At 37.0% G+C, this 19,287-nt stretch overlaps 3 protein-coding genes across 4 annotated transcripts; 1 reads left to right on the top strand and 2 right to left on the bottom strand.

Moving 5' to 3' along the window:
* The first annotated feature begins 1,205 nt into the window (after nt 1-1,205).
* On the top strand, nt 1,206-3,860 carry LOC109219595 (probable gluconokinase). Of its 2 annotated transcripts, XM_019384058.1 has the most exons (5): nt 1,206-1,348; nt 2,518-2,635; nt 2,735-2,777; nt 3,189-3,268; nt 3,371-3,860. In XM_019384058.1, exons 2-5 carry the CDS (start codon nt 2,569-2,571, stop codon nt 3,772-3,774), a joined length of 594 nt encoding a protein of 197 aa, XP_019239603.1. In that variant the 5' UTR covers nt 1,206-1,348; nt 2,518-2,568; the 3' UTR covers nt 3,775-3,860. The 2 variants fall into 2 exon arrangements, with proteins under 2 accessions (XP_019239603.1, XP_019239604.1); XM_019384059.1 differs by lacking the exons at nt 1,206-1,348; nt 2,518-2,635; nt 2,735-2,777 and adding an exon at nt 2,789-3,006.
* Nucleotides 3,861-4,206: 346 nt separating this feature from the next.
* LOC109219596 (indole-3-acetic acid-amido synthetase GH3.6-like) lies at nt 4,207-7,230 on the bottom strand. Its single transcript, XM_019384060.1, has 3 exons — nt 6,513-7,230; nt 5,439-6,367; nt 4,207-5,330 (listed from the first exon to the last, which is right to left on the bottom strand). Exons 1-3 carry the CDS (start codon nt 6,845-6,847, stop codon nt 4,744-4,746), a joined length of 1,851 nt encoding a protein of 616 aa, XP_019239605.1. The 5' UTR covers nt 6,848-7,230; the 3' UTR covers nt 4,207-4,743.
* Nucleotides 7,231-10,025: 2,795 nt separating this feature from the next.
* LOC109219594 (indole-3-acetic acid-amido synthetase GH3.6-like) lies at nt 10,026-12,816 on the bottom strand. Its single transcript, XM_019384057.1, has 3 exons — nt 12,004-12,816; nt 10,820-11,751; nt 10,026-10,713 (listed from the first exon to the last, which is right to left on the bottom strand). The coding sequence occupies exons 1-3, from the start codon at nt 12,333-12,335 to the stop codon at nt 10,127-10,129; spliced, it is 1,851 nt and encodes a 616-aa protein (XP_019239602.1). The 5' UTR covers nt 12,336-12,816; the 3' UTR covers nt 10,026-10,126.
* Nucleotides 12,817-19,287: the final 6,471 nt, after the last annotated feature.

The following is a 19,287-nucleotide window of genomic DNA, read 5'->3' as shown; positions in this document are numbered from 1 at the left end:
AGCGAAAACACTGTTCAAAATCCGAAAAAATACGCCCGCAAATTTTACGGGAGTTCCAGCATAAGTATGCTTGAACTCCCGTAAATTTTACGGGAGTTCCAGGATAACTATGCTGGAAGTCCCGTAAATTTTACGGGAGTTCAAGCATAATTATGCTGGAACTCCCGCAAATTTTACGGGAGTTCCAGCAAGTATAATTGTCCAGTATAATATACTGGAGTTTGGAGCACTGGTGCTCCAATCTCCCGCAAATTTTATAGGAGTTAGCAAAGTATACCGGTCCAGCATAATATGCTGGAGTTCGTACACAAATGCACCAGAACTCCCGTATATTATACTGGACCGATCCCTGTTGCAGCAAAATAGTGGCTATTTTTCATTGACTTGATAAACGCTGGCTATTTTTCATTGACCAGTGTGAAAACTGGCTATACCATGATATTTTAACTCAAATATCTCTATAACAGTTTCGTTTGTTCCGATATTTTTTGGTTGCTATAGGGAGGTGCTGTTATAAAGAACATATCTTATAACATAACATAAAAATCGGTTCCGAAAAAATTTGGCTTTTATAGTAAATGATTGTAATACAGAGATGCTGTTATAGAGATGTCTGACTTTATACAGGGAAACCTAATCTAAGTTGAATCTGGTCTGCTATAGGTTACTAGTTACTAGAGCAATACCAGTTTCACATTAAAGCTATTTTTGGATCAAATTTGATACGGAAAAAGAGAGGTTATTTTGTTGTCTGATTAGGATCTAAAAATTGAACTACATAAAGAATTTTTATTTTAAATTTAATTTGTCTTTTAATAATCATATTTTAATATACTTAGCTAGAGATAAAAAGCATAGCACGGCGCAGAAGGCATTTTGCGTTCGCACAGAGCCCGAGAACAACCGCACCCAAGGGGTGTGATGTAAACAACCTACCCTAATGCAATCATTAGTGACTGGTTTCACGGGTGTAACTCGTGACCTATAGATTACACCGAGACAACTTTACTCCAAGATTTTCATAGTCAATTAGAGATAGTGAGATATAATTCTTAGGGGTTTAAGTATAATTTTTTTTTATAATATAGAATGTGTAAGTGGCTAATTTTAAAACACAATGAATGTATCCAAAATTGAGTCAAATATCGAGACACTTAAAAAGTCGTAATAAGTCGTATTTCATAAATACGATTTTATAAGTCGCATCAGCAATTGCGATTGTTTGAACTAGAAATAGAGTCGCTAATTCGGCTTTCTTTGACGGCGAAAGACGTGATCTTGCTTCTGTCCTTCTCTTTCTCCGGCGAACCAATCGCCGTCCATTCCTTTCTCCGGCAAAATCCAGTTGGTAAGCTCATCTTTTTCACTTGTACTCTCTTTTCGGTATTGGTAAAAACAAATTGTGAACCTTTCTTTTTCATTTCTTTTTGTTAACTCTCCTGCATAAACAAAGCATCAAATCCAATTTGTATTATTAGCTTGTGAATCTTACAGTTAACATGTAAATTAGTTGAATGTTAATCAATTTTTGAAAAGATGGAATATTCATAATTATATTTATCATTCAAGTTGAAACAATGCAAATTTTGGTAAAGCTCGAAGCTTTGGACTGCCCCAGGTCATAAAACTAAATTATTATTAGCATGGCACTAGGAATTGGTTTTCTTTTTTTTTTTTTTTGGGGGGGGGGGGGGGGGGGAGCCTGCAATGGCGGAGCCAGGGATCTCATAGCATGTTTAGCTAAGCTTCCAAAATGTGCTTTTTCTGAAAGTACTTTTGAAGAGTAGGTTTATATTTGGCTTATCAATTTGAAAACACAATATTAGACTAGCAAAGTATAAAGAAATAAACGCACAAAGAGCTCTTGGGTTGTGTCAAGGTGATTCAACATCCTTTATATACATAAAAAATAATTTTGACCTTGTATATACAGTGTAATTTTTCTATGATAGAACCCCATTCCACCCCCTTTGTTCCGTCCCTGGCAGCCCAGTGCATTAAGCTCCGGCTATACGTGGGCTCCGGAGAAGGGACATACCACATTGGGTAGCCTTGCTTTGCGTTTGAGGCTGTTTGCGCGGCTTGCATACATGACCTTCTAGTCACATGGCCGCAACTTTTACCATTGCGTCAAGGCTCCCCTTCTAGGAATTGATTGGCCAACTACTACCCTTGATTCAAACTAAGACAAACATTTGTTGCATAAGTTATCTTGTTCCAACCTTCATCAACAAGGCTTTTGTGACTTACAGAGGAGGAGTACAATCATGAAATCCTTAGTGTGGAAACGGATTTCTATCCTTTTTCCAATTGTTTCTACTATCTTGGCACGTTGGCTAGAAAACATGCTACTTTTATTCTCCTTTCCTGGAAAGATCAGACTCAAAATATTCTAGAGAGCTGTGTTGTGATTTTGACTTGCTACTTGATATTGTCGTTAACTGTGTCTATACATAAGCTATTGATATTAACTGTGTCTTAATTCTTGTTATACCGTTGGCATTTCCCGTGTTTTAGGATCGGGCTGATGCTTAGAACCTTGCAATATCTCAAGGGGTTAATCATCTAATGCTTTCGACATCAAGCACTTGCAATTGTATAATAGGTTTTCCAGAAATGGCATCTGACAAGAAAGGTTGTATTCACTTTCCATCTGGTTCTTCTTTCCTTTTTCATTTGTTATGGATGGTGTGATGAATAGTTTTCCTCTTGCGTGTAATGTCTTATCTCACAGGAAAAGCTATTGTGCTTATGGGTGTTAGCGGAGCTGGAAAATCGTAAGGTTTTAAGTACCTTATTAAGTTAGTTTCTTGCTGCTTCCTGTCGTTGCATATCCCTCAGTTAACCAAAAGAGCTGTGGAGGTCATTGATTTTAAACTGTGTGGGGATTCAAGCTAGACCTTAACAAAGAACTTCAGAGTGTAGAAGCAGAATACCTCTTAGCTTAGCATATATCTTCTTTTTCAGTCTCTCGGATCAATTAAAGGGAAATATGACTTGGATCAGGTTAATGTATAACATGATACTCAATGGTTTACCCTTCCTAGAGAACCTTTTCTCAAAGAACTTGAGGCTTGTTTATATTTTGTTATTCCAATTTGATAGACAGTGGAATGATTTAACTTTCAAGTTCCAATTATTCGTGTTTTCAGTTTTGCTTTTAACTAATTCTTATGCATGCTGGTCAGGACAATTGGTCAGATGCTTGGAAGAGCTGTTAATGGCCGCTTTCTTGATGCCGATGATTATCACTCCGAGTCTAACAAAGGTAAGGATTATGATCATGTGTTCATAAATCTAATCATAAGCTGATCAATATAAGAACATATTTCCAAGGGTGCATTGAATGATGATTTACATGACCAAACAGAGAAGATGCGGAATGGGATCCCTCTTGCCGATGAAGATCGCGTTCCATGGCTTGAAACACTACGAGATGTGCTGAGAAGAGGCTTAGCTGACAACGAAGCGCCGATTCTGGCTTGCTCAGCTCTGCAAAAGCGGTACAGGGAAATCCTTAGATCTGCGGACCCAAATTACGAACCAGGTTCTTATGCAAGTGTTGTTAAATTCGTGTTGCTGGATGTTGGGGCTGAAGTGCTTGCCGCTCGGCTGGAAAAGAGAGCAGCTGAGGGTAAGCATTTCATGCCTGCAAATCTCTTGCAGACCCAACTGGATTTGCTTCAGATTGATGAAGCAGAAGGGGTATTTAAGATTGATGCTACATTGGATCCTGACAACATAGTGAAAATTGTACAAACATTTGTCATCTGATAGACTCAATTAAAGATGAATTATTTTTAAAAAAAAATTGTGGTAAACAGAATCCTTATAGCAGTAATACGTATATTGTTTATGCATTTGTGATAGCCACCAAGTAATACTTCTGAACGAAGATAAGCAAATTAGATGAAATGAAGTAACAATCTTCCCCTTCTAACAGAGTTGTGACTATAGCCAAAGCAAAGAGGCGACGACGCTTGAGTTCTGTTATTATTTATTTATAGCCACCAAGTAATACTTCTGACGAAGATAAGCAAATTAGATGAAATGATTAAATGAAGTAACAATCTTCCCCTTCTAACAGAGTTGTGACTATAGCCAAAGCAAAGAGGCGACGACGCTTGAGTTCTGTTATTATTTATTCCATGGATAAGGAAAAAGCTAAGAATGGGTTTACGACTTTTCTCTTTTGCTTGATTCTTCTTTTTTTTTTTTTTTTTTTTTTTTTTTTTTTTTTGCTTCATGTATCGTCCTACAGTTGAAGAGCTTATGAATCTCTAGTTTTGCTAAAGCCGAATAAGTGAAGTGTATTTTTGTTTTCAGCTTGCCATATGAAAGGTCTTAATAGAGCGTCCATGAATATAAATTCATAGTACATTTACTAGTTTATTTCCCATTTGTACTCATTTGAAATAATTTTTGTTAATGGTGTAAATTCTTTTCAGTTGGTCAACAGTCTGTTATCTATCTCTCCCTTTTATTCCACAGGGCCACATGGCAGAATTAGTAGATCAATCTACTTTATACAGAATCTGTAAATAAAGAACATGTATCGATAGGAACCAGCACGCCTCTTCAAGAAACTTTCTTGGTGAGACGCTGCCTGCTCACGGGGATAATGGGGGAGGAGTTAACTTAGCTAGGATGATTTTATTATTTTGCTAAAATAATCCACAAAGATAGTTGTTCTTTTCTGCATTGGGAATGAAGCTACCACTAGAAGGAATTGAAGCTAGCCATTCAATTCATGTTGTTCCATTGCCTGTGGCCAGGAACCCAATTTGGACATGTTTGACTGAAGTGGCTGGACACGACCCTCGAATTCAATAGCTCAACAAGGGGTGCAAATTTCACGCACCGAGGTGTCTTGTATTGGTCTATGGAAGCGCCTAAGCTAACGCAGTAGTCCATGAGCTTGTTGAAAGTCCCAATTTCCACTATCCTGATTTCCAGAGGCCCGATGGATTTGTCAGATGCACGCCCCTGGCGGTAGACGCTGTCTAAAGATTCTTCAATTGTGAGGCAACAATCTTCAAAGACTGAAGGAGGAATTGGTGTAGGGACATTCATACTGAGCTCCCAGAATAGGACGTAGTGGCCAGGAATGGTTGCAGTATCAGCGTAGCTGGTGTACTCGGTTACATGTGCATCGAATGGCATCAGATTGCACACTGCATTTTCCACTGCATTTTGTAGATCAACTTCATCAGTCTTGTCGGAATCAATGCTCAAGATTACATTTTCCCGACAAACGAAGGTGAACTGAGGTGTATTGTTCTTGTATCCAGCAACCCGAAGCACATCACCCACCCTGTATCTGTAGAGTCCTGAAATGGCACAAATCCAAGCAAAGCTAAGCATTAGCAGACATCCCGGTCAGACAAATGGAAAAAAATAAATGATTCAAGAGCATCTTATTTGGCACTTGAAAATACCAGAATATGTGGTAACAACAAGCTCGTACTCCTGGCCAATCTTGACATCAACCAAATCGACCAATTGTTGCTGTTCTTTCTCATTAGGCGACTCGGACATGGAGATAGAATTGGGGACTTCATTGCTTCTGTGAATTGGTGAGAACTCAAAATAGCCCATGGTTGGAATGAGTGTGTAAGAGACTTCACTGGGCTTACAAAAGGGGTTCAAGTTGATTCCAAATGGGCATTCGGAGGAAGCATACATGGTAGAGACAGGAGGGAGGCCATTGCTGTAATAATCAAGGGTTGGTATATACTGCGACATGCTTCCGGTTACAATAACATCCACATACTTGGTATTAGGCCACAACCTAGTAGTGATCCCTTTCCATGATTCTTTACTGCATTCAGCCTCAATAAAATCAGCCAACTCTGGGTCAGGTTTGAGGATTTTCATCACTGCCTCTCTCACTGACAGATCTGTAATTTGGGTGTTAATGGTTCCCATTCGGATATCGTTGCAAAGTAGAGACCAGTGCTTCTCTAGGAACCGGATGGCACGGATGAAGCCAGAAGCAAAGTACGAGCCGAGCCGGAGGACTTCTTTGTTTTGGCAGAGGCCACAAAGCATTTGGGAATACATGCTTTGGTAAGTGTCTGGACAGAGAATGGTTTCAGCTGGACTAGTGTAGTTTGCGTAGGGGCTAAGACGCCTGTTGCTGAAATAAGGACTCTTGTAAATACTTGTTAAAACAGGGCGAGCTGGTAATCCTCCTGGAGTCTTGGCTTCAGACTTTATGGACAAGAAATACATTCCTTTGCCCTTTTCCAAATCTGGAACAAATTGACTTATCACAGACATCATCAAGCCGTGAAGCTGTAATCTCCTCCCGAGCTCTTCCTGAATTGTTGGCATCAGTTTTCTCTCCCCTCCAGACGTCCCAGAACTGCACAGCAAAATTGCCTTCTAGCAAAAATGGAAGATAAAGGATTGGCATGCAAGAAGGAGAAAAGCTTAATGAGACACAGAGTGTGAATTGTGTACTTTATAGCCGTACACTATTTAAGATGGGGAAGAAAAAAAGGACGAACCTTGTCAAGAATTCAGAGATGGGTTGGGAGCTGAAGATTGGAGATTTATCACCATTTGCTATACGGTTGATATCTTGCTGAATATCTTCGTAGGTGATGACAGGTATGACTTTCTTGAATGTCTCTCTATCAGTGTGACCATTGAGATTATGACGCTGCAAGTACTCAACATTGGCATTCCTCGAGAGGATTTCAGCAAGAACTCTCTTTTGGACCTCGTCAACGTTGGTTGTGACCTCTTCAATGAACCGAAGAGCCTTCTTGTTGTCCTCTGCGATACTACAATCAGTGGCTTTCTTTGGGCTGTTTGGTGCCTCAGACATGGTTCTTTCCATTGAGACCTGCAACTATTTCACCTTAGGTTGTGTGTATGAGAGAGTCCACACAGAGACTGTGGGAAGGATGAGTCAAGATTTGTTATAAGGTGAATAAAGTGTGTATTACTTGTGTTTGGTGGGGTAGACTAAGGTAGAATTTTCTTTATACATAGGACGTTTTGGGCGAGTTAAAGCTGAGACGGATGGAGTGTATTGACTATGGGTTCAACTGAACTCAGTATTTACTCGTAGACCTTCAAAACACTCAACTTATAATGTGCACTGATTTAGATGCAAGTGGTGATATTATTGTGTATAAGGTAAGTAATTCTTGGTGACATTGTGCTGTTACTTCTGATCCAGATCTAGTCTGGATTTTTGAGCTACTTGATCTATTAAAGAGCTGGATTTTGAAATGTGATTTTTAAAAAAATAAAAGCATTAATTTATTTCCGACGATAATTATTATGTTAAACTGTGATTTTTCTATGTAGTGACAAAAACTCTAGTCCTGAGTTAATAATATTTTAACGAATAAGGCACTGTAATTATGGGTTTGCATGGAAAATATTTTCCAGAAGTAACTTTGTCTTACTATCGAACACTATTTAAAATTTAGAAATTATTTGAGATGGACTAACATAGAAAAACATAAGCGAAAACAGTCTGTATTTTGCCTAAATATCGCATAAAGTTACTAAGCTATTTTTTGTAACAAATGTTCCACTTAATTTTGCCTACATATTAATATTTTTCGACAAAATAGTGTATTTATAGTCCTACATGAATTTTTATTTTATTGCTGAAGTTTGAATTTGCACTATGTAATTCGCTCCGGACTTAGCTCCCATTTGGTCATAGATTTTGTCTTTCATTTTTTTTCAAATTTTTTTTGAAAATATTATTTGTTTATGAAATATGATTATGTTTGAAAAAAATAAATTAAAAAATTTTCAAGTTCCCAAAAACTGATTTAGGACAGTTTTTGGGTGGAATTTTTTCTTCCACTCATAAAACTTCAACTTTTTTTTCAAATAAAATGCTTGTCCAAACACAACTTCAAAAACTCGTTTTTCAAGTTTCAATCAAATTTATGTCCGAACGCTAGCTTATAAATAGCAATTGTCAAATACAACTTATAAATCGTAATTAAATGCGACATCTAAAGAGGAATGATTAAGAGCCCGTTTGGATTAGCTGATTTGAAGTAGTTGATAAGCATTAGGTGCTGAAAAGCACTTTTAAGTGCTGAAACTGATTTAATAAATAAGCAGTTACGTGTTTGGATACAAGTGCTGAAATTGATAATAAGATGCTGCAGTATTTGAGAAAAAAGTGGTGATAAGCTCTTTTTCTGTTAAAATGACTTAAATAACCTTAGAACTGTTTTACACTTATAAGGGCATAATTTCTTCAAAATTTTAAATTCCATATCGATTCAAATACAAAATATTCTATTTATCATTTTATTTTAAATACAACCGTGCTTAGATAAGAAAACTTTTATGATAAATAAAATTTATTTTATGATAAGCATATAATCATAAGTTATAATAATTAATAAATTGACAAAATTTTCTAAGTAAAAAATAAACCTAAATAAATATTTGAAGAGAAACAAACTCTGTCTTCATCATCACAACACTTAGAAAGCAATGCACCAAAAATTTAATATGTCCTCATTTATTACATACAGTTCAAAGATTAATACACAATCACATAAATATAAATATGCAAATGAATAGAGAATTTGCTTATCTTAAATAGTTAAGAGTTTTGTTGAAACAATACTTGTGACAGTGAGTATTGATGTAAGAGTTTTGTTCTAAAAAAAAAAATTTTAAGGATAAAATAATAAAAAAGCTTATGGCTTTTAGCTTATTTTTTACTTATAAGCACTTTTAACTTTACCAAACGCGTAGATAAGCCGAAAAGTGCTTAGAAGCTACTTTGACCAGCTTATAAGCTTAGAGCCCGTTTGGCTTTTGACCAGCTTATAAGCTTAGAGCCCGTTTGGCTTAGCTGATTTAGAGTAGCTGATAAGTATTAGGTGCTGAAAAGCACTTTTAAGTGCTGAAGCTGATTTAAAAAATAAGCAGTTACGTGTTTGGATAAAAGTGCTGAAATTAATAATAAGCAGCTGAAGAACTGGGTATACGAAGAGTTTTGTTCTAAAAAGAAGTATTTTAGGGATAAAATAATAAATATTTTGGTCAAACCTAAAGTGCTTATAAGCTGAAATTTTGATAAGTTGGGGAGACCAACTTATGGCTTTTGGCTTATTTTTTGGCTTATAAGCACTTTTTATTTTACCAAACGCGAAAATAAGCCAAAAAATGCTTATAAGTCAGTTTGACCAGCTTATAAGCTTAGCCAAACACCCTCTAATTGGATTTACAATCGTTATTTCCGACTGGAGTTATACATCGAATAGCTGAATGCGACGTACGCAATCTATCATGCGACTTATAAATCGCAATTTTAGATGCGAGTTAACTCAGCTGCAATGGCGAATCAAAATGACGGGATATATCATCGTACACTTTTCTAATCCTCTCTCCTCACCGTCAATGAAGCAAATCGTCACATAGTATATCATCATTTCACTTTGATTCCTGTCATCCCTTCAGCGAGAAGCTGGACCAAACGAGTTCCGAAATTTCTTCGGCAGTAAGAAACGTAAACGGCGGCGGAAGAAAAAGCGCCGGCGCCGGCGAATTCACATCGAAGTAGTCTTTTCAAGTAACTGTTCATCAGTTCCTAACTGAAATCGTTGAAGATAAAGACCACTGTAATGAAGTTTCTCTCTATTTCCTCTTTGTTTCCACTTTGTCAATGATTGTGGTGTATTAGTGCTTCATGAAAATTAAATAGAATCATTTTAAGTTAAAATTCAAAAATTGTGGATTATGCTGGGCTTAATCCGAAATATGCAGTGTCTTATATAGCATACAGATCACAATTTAGAATGTTGATTGAGAATCACGATCACTATTACTTCACAAGATTGGACATAGAATGTGAAATATTTATGGCCTGACAGAGTTAAATTATTTTTTTTATTATTTTAAAATGAGCATATTGTTTTGGCCAGTTTAAAGATTTGTCCGAAAGGCAGACATTTATTTCAGGAAAATAGAAGAGAAAGGAGATAAAAAAAGTTCTAAACTGAAGCATTAATATAGATAAGGTATACCAGGTTTCACTCTTTTCCAATGCTATAATAATTTACAAAGATAGTTGTTCTTTTCTGCATAGGGAAAGAAACTACCAGTAGAAGAAATCGAAATTGGCTATTCAATTCATGTTGTTCCATTGCTTGTGGCCAGGAATCCAATTTGGACATGTTTGACTGAAGTGGCTGGACACTACCCTCGAATTCAATAGCTCAATAAGGGGTGTCAATTTCACACACCGTGGTGTCTTGTATTGGTTTATGGAAGCACCTAAACTAATGCAATAGTCCATGAGTTTGTCGAAAGTTCCAATTTCAACTATCCTGATTTCCAGAGGCCCGATAGATTTGTCAGATGCACGGCCCTGGCGGTAGACGCTGTTTAGAGATTCTTCAATGCTGAGGCAACAGTTTTCGAACACTGAAGGAGGGACTGGGGTAGAGCCATTCACTCTCAGCTCCCAAAATAGGACGTAGTGGCCGGGAATGGTGGTAGTATCAGCATAGCTTGCGTACTCGGTTACATGTGCATCGAATGGCATCAGATTGCTCACTGCATGTTTCACTGCATTTTGTAGCTCAACTTCATCAGTCTTGTCGGAATCAATGCTCAAGATTACATTTTCCCGGCATACAAAGTTGAATTGAGGTGCGTTATTCTTGTATCCAGCAACCCGAAGCACATCACCCACCCTGTATCTATAGAGTCCTGAAATGGTACAAATTTCAAGATATTTTAAGCATTAGAAGAATGGTTGGACAGATAATGGAACAAAGAGTATGCGTCGAGCATTTTATTTGGTGTTTGAAAGTACCAGAATATGTGGTAACAACAAGCTCGTACTCCTGCCCAATCTTGACATCAACCAGATCGACTAATTGTTGTTGTTCTTTCTCATTTTGCGACTCGGACATGGGGATAGAGTCTTTGACTTCGTTATTGATTCTGTGAATTGGTAAGAACTCAAAATAGCCCATGGTGGGAATTAGCGTGTAAGAGACTTCACTGGGTTTACAAAGCGGGTTCAAGTTGATTCCAAAGGAACATTCCGAAGAAGCATACGTGGTACTGACAAGAGGGAGGCTACTGCTATAATACTCAAGGGTTGATATATATTGTGACATGGTTCCAGTGACGACAACGTCCACATACTTGGTATTAGGCCACAGCCTAGTGACAATCCCTTGCCATGAACTTTTGCTGCATTCAGCCTCAATAAAATCAGCCAACTCTGGGTCAGGTTTTAGGATTTTCATCACTGCTTCTCTCACTGAGGGATCAGTAATTTGTGCGTTAATGGTTCCAGTTCGGATATCGTTACAAAGTAGAGACCAGTGCTCCTCCAAGAATCGCATAGCACGGATGAAGGCGGATGCAAACACGGCACCTACACGTAGGACTTCTTTGTTTTGGCAGAGGCCACAAAGCATTTGGGAGTACATGCTCTGATAAGAGTCTAGGCAGAGAATAGTCTCAGTTGGACTGGTGTGGTTTGAGTAGGGGTCGAGACGGTTGTTGTGGAAATGAGGCCTCTTGAAAATACTAGTTAAAACAGGGCGAGCTAATAATCCTCCTGGGGTCTTGGCTTCAGATTTTACGAACATGAAATACATTCCTTTGCCCTTTTCCAAATCTGGAACAGATTGGCTCACCACTGATATCATAAGGCTGTAAAGCTGTGATCTCCTCCCAAAATCTTCCTCTATTATCGGCATCAACTTTCTCTCCCCTCCGGACGTCCCAGAACTGCACATAAAAATTGCCCTTTAGCAAAATTTAAAGACAAAAGGGTTCACATAGGGATGCACATTTTCTGTCAGAATAAAAGAAAAGGACTTAAAACAACAACAACAACATCCCCAGTATATTCCCACATGTGGGGTATGGGGAGAGTAGTGTGTACGCGGACCTTACTCCTACCTTATGCAGGTAGAGAAGCTGTTTCCAGAGACCCTCGGCTCAGGCAAGCACACAGTAAAGCAAAAGAAAAGGACTAACCTTGTCAAGAATTCAGAGATGGGTTGGGAGCAGAGGATTGGAGATTTATCACCATCCGCTATACGGTTGATATCAGGCTGAATATCTTCGTAGGTGATGACAGGTATGATTTTCTTGAACGTCTCTCTATCAGTGTGACCGTTGAGATTATGACGCTGCAAGTACTCAACATTGGCATTCCTCGATAGGATTTCAGCAAGAACTCTCTTTTGGACCTCGTCAACGTTGGTAGTGACCTCTTCAATGAACTGAAGAGCCTTCTTATTGTTCTCTGCAATACTACAATCAGTGGATTTCTTGTTGTCCTCTCTACCAGGTATGGTTTTCTCCATAGTGATAAAGACCTGTAACTGTTTCACCTTAGGTTGTGTGTATATGAAAGTCCACACAGAGACTGGGGGAAGGCTGAATCAAGATTTGCTACAAGGTGAAGATCATGTATGTTGGGTGTGGGGATAGTCGATAAGGTACAAGTGGCTTTATATGGGTAAAGCTTTGGGTTTTACTTGTAAATACATACTTGTATTTTCTTTTGGTGTCCGGCCATTTTCCGTGCACCTCGACTAATTCCACAGTTTATCTAGTATTTCAACCAACACAGGTATCGGGTAACTCTGTCCACCAACACGTATACCGGTGAAAAGAAGTCATCTAGTAGTGTTTTTGCATCCGGTGGGAATTGAACCTGAGATCGCATGATTTTGTGTGCCCTTTTGTCCATTTTGGCTTAGATAGTTCAAACATGTTTGACTGACATTCAGACATAAACTTTAATGCCACATAATAAATATTGTTTTTAATAGTTGTGACTTATGACTAAGGATATATTTAGATGCTGCTGGTGATGTTATTGCGATTAAAGTAAGTAGATCTAGATGTTTGAGCTAAAATCTTTAAGCAATTACAGAGCTGGATTCTGAAATGTGGATTATTATTTACTCCCTCCTGTCCAAAATAAGAAATTTTTTGGATGTTTTCACACAGATTAAGAAATCCACCTTTTAGCATTAATTAGCAATAGAATTGACCATATTAACCTTTACTATCTCACATAAACACTCCTGACACATATTCCAACACTATTTACTCCAAGGACAATGTAGGAAAAAAGTAATTAATTCATTCTTGAAATCTGGAAAAATCACTTATTTTGGACCACAAGAAAAAGGCCAAAAAATCACTTATTATGGATCGGAGGGAGTAATTAATACAACATTAATTTCTTTCTGTCTAATAATAGTATTGTCTATTAATAGTATTGTCTAATAATAGTATTGTTAAGATGTCATATCTCTATGTAGAGACAAAAACTTTAATTTCTGAATATAAATAATGGTATGCTCCAGTTTCTTCTAATAATTAAAAATTAGAAACAATGTTACTGCTTACATCAAGTTTCTGGTCTTGTATGCCTAATTGAGTACATAGCTGTTGCAAGTTTTCAATTATTTGTCTAAAAGAAAGACATTTGTTTTAGGAAAAATCAGGACAAAAAAAGGCAGTTCGGTATATAAAGCATACCCCGTAAATGTAAGGTCTAGGGAAGGAGCGTACTCTCTGATTCTAGTCAGTCATTGATGATGCATTTGAATGGTTTTGTAACAAGAAGTTTCTCGATTGCATTTTTTGACATGAATCCCGAAATCGTAAATGCTATAAAAACTTCAAACTCTCAGGACACAAATAAATTTATTTAGTATAATATAAAAAAATATGTGTAAATTAGGTGCATGTCACGAGGTGGAATTCTGGTGCAGACAAATGCTAGTAGTTATTTAAGGGGAGAAAATGGAGGAATGAACATATTAAAGTTGCAATTTTAATATTTCCTATCGTTCCATGCGTTTCATATGTTCAACTTTTTTTTTTTTCCTTTTCAATTTTCTAATGTTTAACTTATCCTCCCGACAAAACATCATTTTGTGGAAGAAAAGGTTGTATTTGAATTATGGAATTCATGCATAGGTTTATAGTCAAGTAAGAAAAATAATTTATTTTCAAATCCAAACAAGGATAGGTTAGTTAAAAGATGATATTCATTTTAATTTGGAACATGTATGTTATGAAAGGATATGATGCATACGAACAAACATAATACTTGAATTTGAGAATGTGTTTATTATGAACAAATTTGACTAATTAGTCTAATGATATACTTTACCCTGACCATATCACGAGTCTGAGCCCTGGAATCTGGAATCAGCCATTGATGTTTAGACTGTCTAGATCACATTCCTTTAGGTGTAGCCCTTCACAAACTCTGCATGAACGCGAGAAGCTTCGTGCTGTGGTGGATCTATATGGTCTCTTGTGGGTCCTCAAGCATACATTATCTTTGACCAGATTTAGTAAATTTCAATAGGTAATTATAAAGGTATTTAGATAAATACCGAGTGAGCACCCCTAAACTCCTTTTTTTCTTCTTTCGAAATTTTTATCGGTGAGTTCCCATGACTTTAAAATTCTGAATACGTCATTGGGTTCGTGCACTGGGCTGCCTTTTTTTATATACTTCACTCATCTCAGTTTATGTGGTAGTAGCTTTTTTTTATTCTGTTTCTAAAAAGAACGCTAGCTTTCTAAATTTGAAAAAGTTTTAACCGAAATTTCCTTTTTTTACTCTTAATGATATGCTGTTAACCACATAGTATGTGTTATGACACATTTAAGATCAAATATTTCAACGTGTTTTTTTTTCTTTTTTTTTTTGTAAATTAAACTCTTTGTGATGTCACGTAAATTTAAAGGGAGAGAGTAACTAGAGTTGAATGTGATATATATATACATAGAAAAAAAAATTTAGATTTTGTTCTAATTTACTTAGAAAAATTCAAGAATAATACCTCACAAAATTTATTATAAGAAGATATTCAGATAGTACATCCTAAACCTATTTCTCTAATCTTTTCTCACAATTCTTATTTTTTTAATCAGAATTTCTCAATTCCTCATGCTCGAAGAGAGAACTATTTTTCTTAGCAAACTATTTTTTCTTCTTCGAAGCTGGCCATTCGATTACTAAAAAGTTTTTTTTCCCGAATTTTTTCTTTTAATATGTTTGTTGACATGTGATTTTTGACCCTCCCCGAAATTTTACCCATTTTAGCATGTAAATATTTAGTTTAGGCCTAATATCGCTATTTCAACTAATTTTTACTATTTTACTTTTTTTTATTACAAGAAAATGAAAAATTACAAAAAAATAGGTTTATTAATATTTTATAGTCATTTTTAATCTAAAAAAAAAAAATTAAATTACCAAAATAGTACCCTATCTTTATTTTTATAATCTTGAAAACAAAAAAAAATAGTTTTATGTTTTATAGTTTAGTTCAATTAATTAAAATTAGTCTTATATTTTTATATTATAATTGTACATAATTTTAGAAGAAAGAATTAGTTTTAGGTTGGTTTATCCCGTTTTTATAAATCTTATAGTCCATTTTTTAGTCTTTGGCCCAAAAATCCCCAGCCCATAGTTCCTAGGCCCATACCCCTAACCTAATCCCTACCCTATATAATACTACCTACACCACAAACACACCCTACACTCTAAAAATATACAATCAGGCAATACACAACAAAAAGACGCCGACAATCTGAAAACAAACTGAAGCAACCATTTACTCCTCCCCATTTCTGATCTTCGTTCCACATTCTAGAGCAGCGCCGCTGAAGCTCGTCCCNCCAAATCCCGGCCAAAAAACCAAGGATCTCCCGGCCAAAAAAACGTGGAGCTTTTTCTTTCCAAATCCCGGCAAAAAAACTGAGGATCTCCCGGCCAAAAAACCGCGGAGCCTTTTTTTTCCAAATCCTGGCCAAAAAAAAAAAATCGAGGATCTCCCGGCCAAAAAACCGTGGAGCTTTTTCTTTCCAAATCCCGGCCAAAAAACCGAGGATCTCCCGGCCAAAAAACCGAGGAGCTTTTTCTTTCCAAATCCCGGCCAAAACCCGAGGATCTCCCGGCCAAAAATCGTGGAGCTTTTTCTTTCCAAATCCCGACCAAAAAACCGAGGACCTCCTGGCCAAAAAACCGAGGATCTTTTTGTTTCCAAATCCCGGCCGAAAAACCGAGGATCTCCCGGCCAAAAAACCGAGGATCTCCCGGCCAAAAAAAACCGTGGAGCTTTTTTTTTCCAAATCCCGGCCAAAAAATCGTGGAGCTTTTTCTTTTCAAATCCTGGCCAAAAAACTGAGGATCTCCCGGCTAAAACCGAGGAGCTTTTTCTTTCCAAATCCCGTCCAAAAACCGAGGATCTCCCTACACAATCCTGATTTTATCGCTTAGATATGTGTCACAACTAACTCACGAAATTTTTCTAGTGAAACTGGGGCAGAAAAATTTCGTTCGTTTATTTGTTTTGGTGTCTTAAGCAAGTCTAATACCGAGGCACAGGGGTGCGAGATGACCGATGGAATGAGTCTCAATCCAGAATAAAAAAGAGAAGAAAAGAACAAAAAGAAATGAATTCAAAATGTTGAAGACAACAAAGGTGCGGATTGCTCAAAATCTGATTAAAGTCATAAGCTCCGCTGATCCCGCCTTGATCCAATGCTAAAGAAGATTGAACCAACACCGGTGGCTAACAAGCATCAAGATTCAGATAAGGGTCCGCATGATGAACCAACCCAGACTCAAGATCAAGCTTCAGAAGACTCATAGATAGGAATCTTGTAACTCGTAGCTGATAGGCTTAGTTAGTCTTTTTCATTTTTGATTTTGATGTAATAACGAGACTGCGGATCGGAACCCCGACGACACCTCGCTCGGCTTTCAACCTCGGTACTCCATCATCTCATTCACTTCTGAACTACACGTGGCCTGATTCCTTTATAGCCAAGGATATGTAGGCAGCTCAGATACCAGGGCTCGGTCACATTCTCCCTCCTCTTAGTTTTTGCTCTCCTTAAATAAGGGTCGGGTCAAAAAACCTGTCTAGTCATTCTTTGTCTGAAAACTCTTCGCGTTTCCAGTCAAAGAGGGGCAGCTGTTGACATGTGATTTTTGACCCTCCCCGAAATTTTACCCATTTTTAGCATGTAAATATTTAGTTTCGGCCTAATATCGCTATTTCAACTAATTTTTACTATTTTACTTTTTTTTATTACAAGAAAATAAAAAATTACAAAAAATAAGTTTATTAATATTTTATAATCATTTTTAATCTAAAAAAAAAATTACCAAAATAGTACCCTATCTTTATTTTTATAATCTTGAAAACACAAAAAATAGTTTTATGTTTTATAGTTTAGTTCAATTAATTAAAATTAGTATTATATTTTTATATTATAATTGTACATAATTTTAGAAGAAAGAATTAGTTTTAGGTTGGTTTATCCCGTTTTTATAAATCTTATAGTCCATTTTTTAGTCTTTGGCCCAAAAATCCCTAGCCCATAGTTCCTAGGCCCATACCCCTAACCTAATCCCTACCCTATATAATACTACCTACACCACAAACACACCCTACACTCTAAAAATATACAATCGGGCAATACACAACAAAAAGACGCCGACAATCTGAAAACAAACTGAAGCAACCATTTACTCCTCCCCATTTCTGATCTTCGTTCCACATTCCAGAGCAGCGCCGCTGAAGCTCGTCCCAAAGCGATCATAGCTTCAGCCATGAAACTTCGTCCAACAGCTATGAAATCTGTTTGAAACCTCCGTGAAACAGTCCGGAAAGTAACATCCAAACAGAGCAAATCAGAGGTGCCGATTCGAGGTTCGTTGTTTTGAATTTTGTCGCGGTTCCGGCGAGCTTTGAGGTCTGGATCGTAGTTCTGTTCGAGTTTTCCATTTTTGACCCGGTTGACAGTGATTAATTCCACTTCTACAAAGTTCAATGTGAGATTATTTCTTTCATTTTGTTTTGTTTTGCTACAATGTATGAATGTGCTTGTTTCTGTTACAATGTTTAGGAATGTTTTGTTTCTGATACAGTATGTATTGCATTAATGTGTTGTTATTTTGATTTTGTTGAATATTTTCGATGGGTGTGGTCCGTTCTTCTTTTCGACTACTGCTATTTCAGTCGATCTTCTTGCCCTCGTTTATTTGTTCTGCGTTTTAAAGCTTTTGATTAAAGCCTGCATGTTTGTCGATCTCGTGAGCATATAGTATTATCTCTTGTTATTAAATTTGTCCTCCTTTATTTGTTCTGCGTTTTAAAGCTTTTGATTAAAACCTGCATGTTTGGGAGCTGTAGTTTGTCGATCTCGTGAGCATATAGTGTTATCTCTTGTTATTAAATTTGTCCTTTAAAGTTGAACGAGAAATTAATGAAACAATACTGTTAAGTTCATTAAGCCTTGGATTTTTAACTTGAATTAATAGAAGTTGGGTTTAATGATGGTTTGATAGTGGATAGTGGCGTGATTTGTTAGTGGCTATGGGTACGGTTCCTGTGGCATGGTTACGATATGTGAATCTCAATCGGGGTGTATTTCATATAACCCGATTGTAACAACTTCGAATAATAAAATCATTTGGAAATTAGAAATCGAGATGTGCCATTTAGCAAACTTCCATGGCCTCCCGCAAAGTTAACAACGCGTAGTTGCTTTAGGCGCGTGTTTAATAAAATTACTTTCCTAAACTCGGGTGCACATTTATGTGACCCAAATCCAAATCTCAACGAAGTCGAAACGTGCCAAAAATCACGGGCGTACTGGTGCGACGTGGCTTGAGATACATTTTCACGACGTTGCAAGTCTTATTAAAATATAATAATAAAAGCGGTTTTAAATTTAAAAAGCACATAAGTTAAAACATGTATTAAAATCAGATTTTTAGCCAATTATAATAATTTAAGCGACCGTGCTAGAACCACGGGATCCGGGGGTGCCTAACACCTTCCCTCGGGTCAACAGAATTCCTTATTCAGAATTTCTGGTTCGCAGACTCCAATTGGGAAGTCGAAATTTTCCTCGATTTGGGATTCAAGTTAAACCGGTGACTTGGGACACCAAAAGTCAATCCTATCCCAAGTGGCGACTCTAAAAGGCAATAAATAATCCCATTTCGAATAATGTCACATTAAATGGAAAAACTCCCTTATACATTTATCCTTCGGGGTAGGTGTGTAAAAAAGGAGGTGTGACAGCTCCAGCGACTCTGCTGGGGATACGAACCCAGAATTTCGATTCAGGGTTCAAGAATTCGAGCTTAGTATAATTGTTATATTTGGCTTTATCTGATTTTTCTACATGTTCCATGCTATATGTGCTAAATGCTTTACCGCTTTGATATTATCTGAATTGTATATATAAACTGTGTCG

Source organism: Nicotiana attenuata, unplaced genomic scaffold, assembly GCF_001879085.1.
Source record: "Nicotiana attenuata strain UT unplaced genomic scaffold, NIATTr2, whole genome shotgun sequence".
Classification (NCBI taxonomy): domain Eukaryota; kingdom Viridiplantae; phylum Streptophyta; class Magnoliopsida; order Solanales; family Solanaceae; genus Nicotiana; species Nicotiana attenuata.
The sequence above is the reverse complement of the archived record's forward strand: the minus strand, read 5'-3'. Positions and strand labels throughout refer to the sequence as shown.